The sequence below is a fragment of the Prionailurus viverrinus genome, chromosome A1, assembly GCF_022837055.1.
Source record: "Prionailurus viverrinus isolate Anna chromosome A1, UM_Priviv_1.0, whole genome shotgun sequence".
Classification (NCBI taxonomy): domain Eukaryota; kingdom Metazoa; phylum Chordata; class Mammalia; order Carnivora; family Felidae; genus Prionailurus; species Prionailurus viverrinus.
The window spans coordinates 45,103,471-45,116,931 of NC_062561.1; the positions used below are offsets into that span (position 1 = coordinate 45,103,471).

At 35.0% G+C, this 13,461-nt stretch overlaps 1 protein-coding gene across 2 annotated transcripts in view; it reads right to left on the reverse strand.

The window, feature by feature from the left end:
* KLHL1 (kelch like family member 1) overlaps positions 1–13,461 on the reverse strand; it is a 360,434-nt gene that overhangs the window by 219,735 nt on the left and 127,238 nt on the right. For both annotated transcript variants that reach the window (XM_047864918.1, XM_047864911.1), the window contains one exon: positions 3,070–3,206. In XM_047864918.1, the coding sequence (XP_047720874.1) occupies positions 3,070–3,206 (137 nt within the window). The remainder of the gene's footprint in view (positions 1–3,069; positions 3,207–13,461) is intronic.

The window sequence follows — 13,461 nt, forward strand, 5'->3', positions numbered from 1 at the left end:
GTCCCTAGTAACCAGAAAAAATAAACCCACAAAACTGTAAATATTGCCTTAGTTCTTACTGAATCTCTACCATGCCCCTGGTCTCATTTCTTCTTATTCTAATTTGTTACAGTAGGAGAAAAGAGGGGTAGACAGGGAGGGTGTCTCCCGCGTCTTACTATATACAAATTTTACTACCTGAAATTCCTTAAGGGATAATTTCTCATTCTTTGAATCAAAGATTATTAAACCCTATAATCATTGAAGTTTATCTTAGTCAAAAGTCTATTTCAAGCTATGCTATCCTTTCATTCTTTTCCTTAATATCTAAGCTAATGAAATAAATTAAGCACATAGGGTTCTTTCAAACCTTACAGAATTTCCAGATCTCATGGAAATTTTTATCTGTTTAAATCATTTTAAAGCGATCTTATGTACCTGTATTGAATACTTTATTTATACAGCTAATAGTTAGCTATCAGTTCTTGACATAGTGGATCCTCCTTAATTTCTCCAAAGCCTCTCAAACCTCAATTTAAGAAAACATTACCAAATAACTGCCCGATATCTTTACTGCTTATTCATTTTTTCCCTCTTCAATGAGGCATTTATTTTTATCCTCCTATCAAGAAAACTCTCAGAGACCAGCTAGCACACTACGTAAGTGGACACATAGACAGGTACCTTCTATTATTCCCTTCCTGTCATTTGCTCACTTGATCTCTTCTATTATTACATTTTGTTATATATCTATATAGATAGATAGGTAGATAGATAGATATAACAAAAGACAAAGTATTTTATGTTATGCCTAAAATTCTCCCAATATCAGCTTGTAAATCATTTGCTCATCTAACATTTCTATAAACTAACAATTAGAAATTTATGAACTACCAGTGAGTATGGATGTTGGAGAAAAAACCAAAGTGACAGTGGCACGTGAAAGGCCACTTTGTATCCTGTCTGTCCTCTATAAAGCAGAGCAAAATCTGGGTCATTACATTCAGCAGGGAGCTTTGAAACACCTTCCAACTTCGTGCTGCATGATGATGAGTGTCTTTTGACCTAGTTTTGAACAAGAGAAATGCAAGGTTGCCAGGCCATAGAGCCTGTAAGGATTGGATTTATGCTTTTCTGTTGCTAGAAAGATCCCTAAAATGGAAGCTTCATGATTCTTCTCTTTCAAGGAAACACTAATGTGGTTATGTTTGCCATCTCTTGGCTGAGAGGCCAAAGGTCCTTTCTGCTACTATTTCAGGCTATAAGCAGATTGAAAACAATTAAGATGGTCTTAATGGCCCTTCAGCTTGACGAGGATATAAACAGGCTACTTTCTAAACATTAGGCCTTTGGTCTCCCTTTCCTTAGAAAATTTACTCCAGAAAACTTGCAATTATAAATTCTTTCTCTATCCCTTTGAGATGCTAATAATTTGAAAAGCCTTTTTGCCAGTTTTACAAGCCAGGAATCTTGCTCTCAAGGATCCGGAAGCATTCTGTTTGAAATGCCAACTTCAAGGATGATAGCATCCTTATTTCTCAGTTCTTTGTGGGAGAGTAGAAGTGTACTTTGAGTGAGTGCCTTGCTCTAAGTTTTAAAATTACATCATATCGCAAAGGAAAAGTTTACTTTTACATCTGCAACCGCAGATGGCCTGTGTTCTCTCTCATCCTAGCATTTAAAAATCTTCTCTCCTTCCCCTTAAATACTGAATTCTGCCTCTCTTCCCTATTGCAACAGCCTTGTTGACTCCTTTAACTTTGCCCAGTGTAATATTTACTTTGACAAAATAGAATTTAAAAATAACTGAGGCTGGGAAATATCCATGTCTGTCCATCACATTGCTACTTTGAGATACAGCACCCAGAGCAGAAGCATTTTTCTTTTTCAAAAAGGCTTCATTTACTGATTGTTATGTTAGCAAACTCCTCTGGATGAGAAGCCAAATCCTCCAGGAACACAGATTCCCAATAGTTTTATAGACTTTTCGTTCTAGTGGCCTATCTTTACCAAGTCATCTTACTTTCCCTGTAACCCGAAATACTACAAAATCACAGCTCCTTACACTGGGGTCCTCTGATTTGATAATCAGGTCCTAGCCTACCTTTTTTTGTCTTATTAAATACCAGGATTGAGAGTTCAGGCAAAATGAACCACCTGCCATTTCTAAAAAAAATATATATCTCTCTCTATATATATATTACATCAATTCATTCTATCTGCCTTTGCTTCTATACCAAGATTTTATTATAATGTCTCCCCTTACCACACTAATCTTGGAAATTATTAAAATGTTTTAAATGAATATGAGCCCTGATAATGCCTGGAGAGGCAGGTTTTATGTCTTCAACTCTCTTTTAATGTGTCACCTTATACCGTATTCATTCCCTCATTTAACTTCTCTACTTGGACTGTGAGCTTCTGTAAGACAAAGGCATGGCTGATTCATTGGTTTATTCTCCAGAGATACAGCTGATACTTGCACCTTTGAAACATTCATCAAATGTTTGCTAATTGGCAAACTTATCTGAATGTGGTAAACATAACATGGTGCAAAGGCCGTTAGGAAACATCAACATAGTAGATCAGGAAGAAAATGCTTCAAAAATTAGTCACTTTCATAACTCTAAATACCTTAATTGTCCCTTTCAACTACATTTGTCAAATCCACATTAAATGTTCTGTGAAGATTTTAATGTTAAAATAATATATTACAAGGAGAAAAGAGTTCTTTCAACCCATACTTTCCAAAAGGAAAACAAATGAGAATCTATTTCCTTGACTAATGCTCTAAGTATGGATACCTACAAATTTTTATTTGAGAACTAATAACCTCTCCCCAGCTCATTCCATTGACTATTTTTATAAACTTATTAAATCCTTTGTGGAAGGGAATAGGATATATGTATACATATATACATTTTTTATTTCACGACAAATGAACAAGTAGTCTGATTTTTCTGTTAGATAATCTTTCAGCTGAAAAAAATAAAAAATACAAACTAAGCACATTTTTAAGCTTTAAATCCTATACCAAAATTCTAAAACTCACAAGACAGCAACATAAAGCTATAATTCTTTTTACTGTACCTGTATATGCAAACTGGACAAGGTCCCAGAGGGCATTGGGGTCTATGCCTTCCATCTTGATCTCCTCTTGTTTGGCTTCACAAACATCACTTGTAAACATGGCAGCAAAATAGTCGGAGACTGAGCTCAGGACAAGCCTGAAAGAGTCATAGGATCTAATTTAGGTCACAAATGTAAAGCAGCAAAATGCTAAGTACTAATAAGAATGCAGTATAGACTCTATTTATCTACCTATATAACATCTATGTATCTCTGTATCATCAATCTATTTACTGCCTTACAGATTGTACTTTTCAAAACTAAATTAGGATCTTCTGTTCCACCTTTGGTCACAGAACATTCTCCTACATTTTCGTCCATCATTTTAAACCATTTTTTTTTCTTTCTCACATTTAGTTCTTTGACCCTTTTAGATAGGAATCCAATTTTATTTCTGTCTACATACTCACCTACTTTTTACCATGCTATTTACTAAAGACTTTGATTTGCCCTTACTGAATTAATGGTGCCATCTATATTAAAAATTTGAGTCCTGAATGTGTAGTTATCTGTGTCAGAGATTTCTATTGTTTTTTGCTTATTTACCTGTTCTTGTGGTAATATAGTATTCTTTTTAACACTATGATTCTAAATGTGGCTTTATAACCAAATGAGGAAAATCCTCGTCTTTATTTTTATTTAACTATTAGTGAAGTTTTATTCTTCATTTAAAGTTTAATGGAATTTTGTTAAGCTTTTCAAATAAGTTAAATGGAATTTTAATTAAAAATGCACTGGGGGCACCTGGGTGGCTTAGTTGGTTGAGTGACCTACTTGGTTTCAACTCAGGTCATGATCTCATGGTTTCGTGGGTTTGGGCCCAACATCAGGCTCTGTCCTGGCAGCTCAGAGCCTGTTTGGGATTTCCTTTCTCCCTCTCTCTGCCCCTCCCCCATTCATGCGGTCTCTCTTTCAAAATAAATAAATAAAATTTAAAAATGCACTGAATTTCTGATTTTATTTATGGGGATCACTGGCATATTTATAATTTAAAGTTATCCAACACAAAAGTATAAAATATCTCTCCATGTAGTCAGGATATCTTGTCTGCTTTCTATTCAGATTTTAAAATTTTCCCTAAAGTTGTCTTGTATATTCTTGGTTGCTTTCTTCATACTTTATAGTTTTGTTGGCCTTATGTGTCATAACTTAAGACAAATTCTATTATTTGTTGGTTTTTGTTGGTTTAAAATCCATTAGTTGAAATTGTCATAAATCCGTCTTTTATCTGGCACATTTACTAAATTATCTTACTAGTTCTTTTGACTCTGCCACTTTTTTTTTCTAGGTAGATGGTTATAACACCTGTAAATAATCTCATTTTGACCCATTCTTGTTTATTTTCCATAACACTTTTTCTTTTGCTTTTCTTAAAATGTCCTCCAGGACCTCACATGCTCCAGTGCTGTGTTGAACATACACTCTGCCAGGGGAGAAAATTTGTGTATTTCTCTATCCTAAAAGGAACACATCTAAAGATTCTCCTTTTAGTGAGATAGTTGTTGAATGGATTGGTATATAATTTTTATCACGTCAGAAAGACCCCTTTAATTTCTAGCTTTGCTAGCCACTTTTGTAATTTATATGGGTGTTAAAATTCATAAAGCTCCTTTTATCTTAATCACAATTATCTTTAGGGTTTTTTATTTATAGTCACAAGAAAAATTAACCTATAAAATTTTATTTTGTGGTATTTTCTTATCTGATTTTTGAATTAATATTATATAACCTCATAAAATGAGGTGGCATCTTCAAGTCTTTTAAATTTTATATAATGATTTATAGAAGAAGGCAATTAATTTTTGTTTTAAGATGTTCTAGAACTTACCCTAAAAATTTCTTGGTTTGACTATTTTGAGAAATGGTGACATGATCTCATTTCAATTATTTAATAAGCGGCATGGCTTATTTTTGTGCTCCATTTCTTCAACATCAACTTTTGCATTGAACATTTTTAAAAATTTATCCATCTTATCTAGATTCTCAGATTAATAATGTATATTAACATGTAAAAAATTATGCTTGGCTTTAGGATGCCTGGGTGGCTCAGTTAGTTAAGCTCTTGGTTTAGGCTCAGGTCATGATCTCAGGATTCATGACTTCAAGCCCCACATGACTGCTGCTAGTGCAGAGCCTGCTTGGGATTCTTCTTCTTTCCTTCTCTCTCTGCTCCTTCCCCTCTCACTTTCTCTCCCTCTCTCAAAATAAATAAATGAACTTTAAAAAGTAATATTAAAAGTTAAAAAAGTATATATTTTAATGTATTTGTTCATTTGGGTTAATCTTTTTGATGACTTTTTAAAAAATTTCATTCATTAATATTTTAATTGCATCTTTTTCTTGTGTATATATGTATGTATTTTTTTAAAAGTGCTTTTTCTTGAGTAGGTATCAGAATTTATTTTTTCTGTAAAGAGTCAGATATCAAGTATTTTAGGCATTGGGATACACACACACACACACACACACACATATATATATATACACACACACACACACACACATATATATATATATATATACACACACATATATATATGTGCATATATAAATATATTTCCCTTTTCAAAAATGTTCATTTCATTAAAATACAAGAATGAATTTTAGCTCATGATCCATTCAAAAGAATCTGTACACCAGATTTGGCCCCTGAACAGAAGTTGGCTGACTCAGTCTAGAGATTGAAATTTTGATTTTTAACTAATAATAGTATCATCAAATACAATGATACTACTTTATGAATACTGTAAAAGCCTTACAACAGCATAATTCTACTTACCCAATCCTGGGCAATCAAAAATAAAGAAATTTATTTATTTATTTATTTATTTATTTATGCGTTTATTTATTTATTTATATTTTGAGAGAGAGAGACAGAGAGAGAGAGAGAGAGAGCTCCTGCACACACACACACACACACACACACACACACACACACATGTGAGCAGGGTGAGGGGCAGAGAAAGAGGGAGAGAGGGAATTAAGCAGGCTCCATGCCAAGACCAGAGCCTGACTTGGGGCTCCATCTCACACCCAGAGATCATGACCTGAACAGAAATTGATTCCAATGCTTTACCAATTGAGTCACTCAGTCACACCAAGAATTTTTTTAAAGAAGAATGTATATGCGAAGGTAAATAAAAAAATATTTTATATTTATCCCTTTCTTCATCTTTTCTGGGCTCTATTCATTTCTGAAGAAGTAGACTTCCATCTGGTATCAATACCCTTTAACTGGAAGAACTTTCTTTAGTATTTATTGTACTGCAGGTCTGATAATAATAAATTCTATCAGTTTTCATTGATCAAAAAAGGTCTTCATTTTGGTGTATTGAAAATATCTTGGGGAACCTGGATTGCTCAGTCAGTTAAGAGTCCGACCCTTGGTTTCAGCCACGTCATGATCTCACAGTTCATGGGATAGAACCTTGCACTGAGCTCTGTGCTGGGAGTGTGGAGCCTGCTTTGGGATTCTCTGTCTCTCCCTCTCTCTCTGCCCTTCTTCCACTCGTTCTTTCTCATTCTCTCAAAGTAAATAAATAAACTTAAAAAAAAGAATATCATACAAAAGTTTTTTCATTTGATATAGAATTCTAGCATTTGGGGCTAGAAAAATAATAATCTGTTATGATATAGGGTCTAATGTTTATAATAGAAAATCAGCTTTCATTCTTGTAATTGTTTTCCTGATGTACTATGTCCTTTATCTCTAATTGTTTTTACTTTCTTCCCCCTTTTTATCTTAGGATTTTAACAGTTTGACTGCTATGATGTGCCTCGATGTGGTTACTTGGTACTTACTCTGATTATGGTTTTCTGAGCATCCTGGAGAAGTGAATGGGCCTTTTGACAAATTTTAAGTTATCTGCAGGGTGTCTTGGTAGCTCAGTCAGTTCAGCATCCAAATGTTGGTTTCAGCTCAAGTCATGATCTGATGGTTCATGATTCAAGCCCCACATCACTCTCTGCACTGACAGTGTGTGGAGCCTGCTTGAGATTCTCTCTCTCTCTCTGCCCCTACCCAACTCACATGCCCTCTTTTGAAATTTTCTGGTGACTTATTTGCATTTTAATGGGAGTGAATATTTTTCACATGCTGTAAAATCCTAAGTAGAAATATAAATTTAAAAAATATTGAGCACAAATTTTGACAAAATATTCTGTTTCCAAAGAAATATAAAACTGTAAAAAAAATGCATTGTGCTTAAGAGGTATGATTTTCACAGTTGTTTAAATTAGAAATGCTGAAACTTATTTTTGTTTTAAATATATTAGAGGAAATTACTACATTCTTGGAGATCATCAGAGAAAGTTTACTCCTTGATGGAAAAGGAGATGAAAATATGGAAATGCAGAAGAGTAAAATAAATCCTATGATGCTGGATTGAAATTGGATATATCATTGTAAATTTATAGTTCTTAATAAAAAATAGAAATACTGTGTGCATATGTGTGTGCAGGTGTATGTAAATTAAGAGATGAGTGTGTACATGTGTATCCTTGGGTACAAAACTGACCACAGACAGTGCTGAACCAGGGAAAGCACAAGGGGATTCTGGAACATCATTCTTTTTTTTTTCAGAAAGTGAGGAAATGCTTACAAAGTGATGTGGGATATGTCAAAAGAACCAAAGGTGGTGCTTACATCTGTAAGCTCAACAACAGTACACTTTGGATGCACTTTTCTTTATAAGAACGTTGTCAGGGAAAAGAGAGGAAGAAACGTCAATACAGGGCATTGTGATCTTAACATTTTCATTTTTTAAATCAGGAGAAAGTTTTAAAATTATTTATTTTTTAATTTGATGTGTTCATATCTTATTTCTATGTAAGTGAAAGGCGTGGTGAAAGCTAACTTTAACAATGAAAGACATTCCTTCTTTTAAGTGAAAACAGTCATTTAATATATACTTTATGCATTTAAAGACTACTTTATGGGATCCATGATTTTAACTATCCTATTAATATTAATGCCTAGGGTAGAAACATGTTCAAAATATTTAAAGTTATCAATTTGTTATAAATTTAATTGATCCATTAGTAACTAAACATGTCTTTTCTTTATATTCTAAAAGTCTGAAAAAATAGTAAAGACACAGATATCTTCAAATATTTATCTCATGCCAATTATATACATCAGTGTCAAATCAAAGGAACTTAACAGTCTATACTATGAAAATAAACTGCCATAAACCAGAGATATGTATATCTTTCCTAGAGCACAAGAATATTAATATAAAGTTAACTGGTTTAATCTTACACATAGAAAGCCTTTATTTATAACAGGGTCATATCCATATAGAGGAAAATAGGTGACCTGTGGAATTCGATCTTAATTACATGAAATCTTCTCAATCAACTATAATGTACAAAATATGTTACATCTTTAATTCAGTAAGAGAAGTGCAAAAAAGTTTATACTGCATTTAGATTTAGTGACACATGAGATGTGAATTAGATTTTGGAAGAGGGATTTAATGCATAACAGAAAATAATATATTTATACATACATACATAACTTCTATTAATGCAAGGGAAGCAAGAGTAGAAAATACATAAAAGTGAATGCATGCAGCCATTCTCGAAAATCTTTCATTGAGGTCATCACAAATTTATTTCCTTCCAAATCTATTACTTGTCTAGCCCTACTTCAATTTACTGGTGGTGTTTAACATTGTTGACCTCCCCCTCTTCTTTAAATCCCCTTTTTAGCTAAGGCAGTACAGACTTTCTTATCTCAGCTTACTTCTGATTCTTTGACTTCTTTTTCTTCCTTCTTGACCCTCTCATTGCCCTAGGTGTTTTTTTATTTTCCTCAGAATTTTCTCTAAATTTTTGACTTAACACTGACTGTTAAGTGAGTCATCCTCTTCAGAATCATCCTCTAGCATAGCCTTTATTATTACTGTTATGGTGGTTTTAAATCTTGCCTTGCATCTCAAATGCCTAGAGAAACTGCTCACCAGATATCACAGTATTTCAGATGCTCTAAACCAAACTCAGAGTATTCCCTGTGAGATTTCTGTATTCATTTTTATTTCTCTGTTACTGATTGGCATACCACCAATATATTGAACTTTCAGAGTATATATTACAAAGTCATTATTTATGTCTCCTCTTTAATTGCCTATATCAAATATGACACAAAATCCATATTCTCTTTTGTATTGGACTTTGAGGTTGCTCTACCCAGACCCCCTTTATCTGTCACAACTATGCCCTCCAGTGCCAGTGATATTATCATCTAACTGCTATCCCATCTCTAGAATCACACTTGGTGGAACAGGAGCTGCCTCCCTGGGATTTTATGTGTTCAGTTCTTCCTACCTCATCCCCTGACCCTCACAACCACTCCCTCAACCTGTGGGTGGGCCCGATGGCAATGAATAATAGAAGCAGAGTGTAAAATGTTGTCTTTTTCCTCAAAGTGTGACTAACTCTGCAGCAAGTCATGTGCCAGAGCTTCTTGGGAATTAAAGATAAAACAAGGCTTCAGCTGAGACTACATCTTTGATTTGCTCCTTCCTCTGCCCTATCCTTTTCCATTTCTTCTGAGGATGCTCTTTAAATAAACCTGCCTACCTGAATTCCAGTCTCCAGCTCTACTTCCAGGACACCTTACTTAGGACACATATCTCCAAAATATTTCTCAGTTCATCTCTTTCTCTATATTTATACAGTACTCATTTCATGCCTGGATTAACTTCAACAGCTTCCTAGATCATTAACTAGTTTTGGCTGTCCCCATTTTCTGTGTTTTCTAAAGTGGTCCCATTTTTGTAAATTATGATAGTTGTTAATATATTGTTTCTATAGAACTACCTGGGTTTGAATTCTACTTCTACGTCTTGTTAAATGCATAACTTGGATGAATGTCTTAATTTCTCCATTTCTCCATTTTCTATTCTGTAAGAAAAAGGTGGGGGAAATAAAGATTTCTTTCCATTTCAGGACAAAATGGGTTAGTATATTCAAAGTACTTCCAACATGGCCTTGCACATAAGCAGCACAGTGAATGTTAACTAGCATTAGGCCTATTATTATTATTATTGACTTAATTATGTTATACCGCTCTTCAGGAACCTACATGAGCTCCTAATTATGTACATCATTTGAATTTAAATTTCTCTCCTGGTTTTCAAAATCTGTCATAATCATTTTTGCCCCATTTTACAGCTTAATTCCCCAGTATTTCCAATACAAATGGTTCCACTTCACTAAGCCAGTATCTCACAATTTCCACAAATTCTTTACTTCTCTATTTTTCCATATTATTATCATAATCTAAAATAGCACACTTGTTCTTTTCCACTAGGCTGACCTCAAACAGAATTTTTCAGAAAAACTGCTAATTTCCTTATTTGATTATCTCTGCATTTGGAATCAGAACCATATATTTCCATTTGCAGTTAAGAAATTACAACTTTCTTAATCGTCATAGGGGTTATTCTTTCCTCCTCAAAATTAGTGTAAACTTCACATGGAAAAGGTCATATTTTATAATCCTTTTATATTGCCAAAAGGAAATAGACCAAGGCATACATGTTTGATATACATTTTTTTTTCATGCAACGAAAGATGCTTCATGTACTACAGAATATCAGTAGTACACATAAAGAGGACATTAAAATGAGACCTAAATGATGGGTAAAAAAAGTAAGACAAAAGTTTTTCAGCTTCTCTTATCTCTCCCTCTCCCAGTTTTATTGAGATATTATTGACATATAACATGGGTTTGTAGTATAGATTATGATTATTTGATATATATATATATATATAGTAAAGGGATTACCACAATATATTTATAATTGTTGCATTTTGTGGTGAATTGACTCCTTTATTATTATGTATGGTCATCTTTGTTTCTTGCCACCATTATGCTTTAAAGACTATGCTGTCTGATAAAAGGATAGCTATACTTTCTCTCTTTTTGTTTCCATTTTCTCAGAATATCTTTTTCCATTCCTTCATTTTTGAGACTATGTGTGACCTTGAAGCTGGAGTCTCTTGTAGGCAGCATATAGTTAGGTGTTATTTTTTAATCCATTCATTCATTCTATACCTTTTGATTTCACAATTTAATCCTATTTTATTTAGAATATTTATTGATAGGTAAGAATTTACAATGCCATCTAGTTATTTTCTGGCTGTTTTGCATTCCTTTGTTCCTTTCTTCCTCTTTTGCTATCTTTCTTTGTGAATTAGTAATTTCTCATAATGTCATGCTTTGATTCCCTTTTTTTCTTTTGTGTATTTACTTTAAGTTTTTGTGCTGCGGTTACCAAGAGGCTTACATAAAACAGCCTATAAATGGAACAGTCTATTTTAAGGTGATAACAACTTAACTTCAATCACATACAAAAATTACTTTTTTACTCCCTCCATATTTTGTTTTGATTTCACAATTTACCTCTTTATGTACTGTGTACTTTACACACTTTATATACTGTGTAATCATTAATTAATGATTACAGTAATAAGTATTTTTAACACCTTTGTCTTCTTTTTTTGTCTTCTAATCACTTTATTAGCGTTAAGTGATAAACACATCATGACATTACAGTTTTAGGTTATTCTGAATTTGACTATAGCTTTAGCTTTACTAGTATGTATTATACTTTCAAGTTTTCATGTTTCTAATTAGAATCCTTTTATTTCAAATTGAAGAACTCCTTTCAGCATTTCTTGAAAGGCAAGTCTAGTAGTGATGTACTTTCTCAGCTCATGATCCCTTGTGGCCTTGCATTGTTGTCTATGCATTCAAGGAAGGTGGTGTGGCTCTTCCAATCTTCACAGACTGGCTTGGGCAGGCAAAAACCTTCACCAGTCTGCCTATCCAGAGATCCTGGGTTGGCCATCTGGTGGTATCTGTTTACAGGCTTCATTCTGAAGTCCTTGAGTGGGCATGTCTAGTTTCTGGGTGAGCAGGTGAGTTGGCCTGACATTGGGTATGCAAGGGTCTAGCCTAGTGCTTGAGTATCCAGGGGTAGGCCTGGAGCTTGGGATCACTGCAGTGGGCCTTTCATTTGAGTCTAAAGTGACTGGCTTGGGACCTGGACCTGGAGGGGCAGACGTGGGTCGTGGGTCTACATGATCCAATCAGGTACCAGGGACATTGGTTTGGGTCTGGCATCTGGCTCCATAGACCTGATTTGGTCGTAGTATGGTTTGGGAGCCTGGTTTCATGGGAGCCAAACTGGAGGCTTAGGGACATTGTATCCGGCTTGGTACTAGAGTGAGCATGGAGGTTGGGGCCTATGGAGTCAAATATAACCTGGGAGTTTGGGAGCCAGCCTGAAGGTTCTTTCTGCTGGGGCAGGTCTGGTGTTGAGACAAGTAGAGAGCCTGAATCCATGGGAGCCAGCTTTGAGTTAAGGTTCTCAGGGTCCGGCATGACACTGGGGTGGGCCAGAAATCATAGGTACACAGGAGCTGGCTTGGTGGTATGGTGGCACAATAGCCTAGACCTGTGGTAGTCAAACTGGCTGGGCCCAGCCAGGGACCTGGGTTTACGAGAACATGCCTGCAGCCTGGGTTCCAGGTGACTGATTGGGGGTTTGGGGCCACCAGGAGCCTGAGCCATGGTAGCAGGCCATGGCTGGGATGTGCTGGGAGCCCGTGTCCACAGGAGTCCTCTGGAAGCCTGGCACTATGGGCCCTGCCTGGGGTTGTGGGAGTTACCTGGGGCCACTGAATCCAACAGGCACAGGGATTTTTTTTTTCTGAAGTTGATTCAGAGTTTTATTAACTGTCAAGCTGATTGAGAGATTTAGATGGATGTTGGATTTAATAAAATAGGAGAAATGAGTTATTCGTCTGTCAGCACAGATAAACTATGTAAATAAACTTTCCATCAGTACAGAGACACTACTACTTGCCTACTTCTGAGTATTAATATCTGTTACTTATGAAAGTAATTTCTTTTTACTGTATTTAATATTTTAAGTGTTTCTTTTTTTAATTTTTTTAACATTTATTTATTTTCAAGGCAGAGAGAGAGAGAGAGAGAGAGTGAGCAGGGGAGGGACAAAGAGAGAGGGGAGACACAGAATCCAAAGCAGGCTTCAGGGTCTGAGCTGTCAGTGCAGAGCCCAACGTGGGGCTTGAACCCACCAACCATGAGACCATGACCTGAGCTGAAGTTGGATGCACAACCGACTGAGCCACCCAGGAGCCCCATGTTTTAAGTGCTTCTAATACATCATTTCAATTGCCGCTTTGAGTTTCAACTATTTTCATGATACTAGTGTTCAGTAAAGAACACACATATAAATATGAATATATATTCATAATATTCATATATATATATATTCTTAAAATAATTAAATATATTCTCAAACATTAAAGAAAATG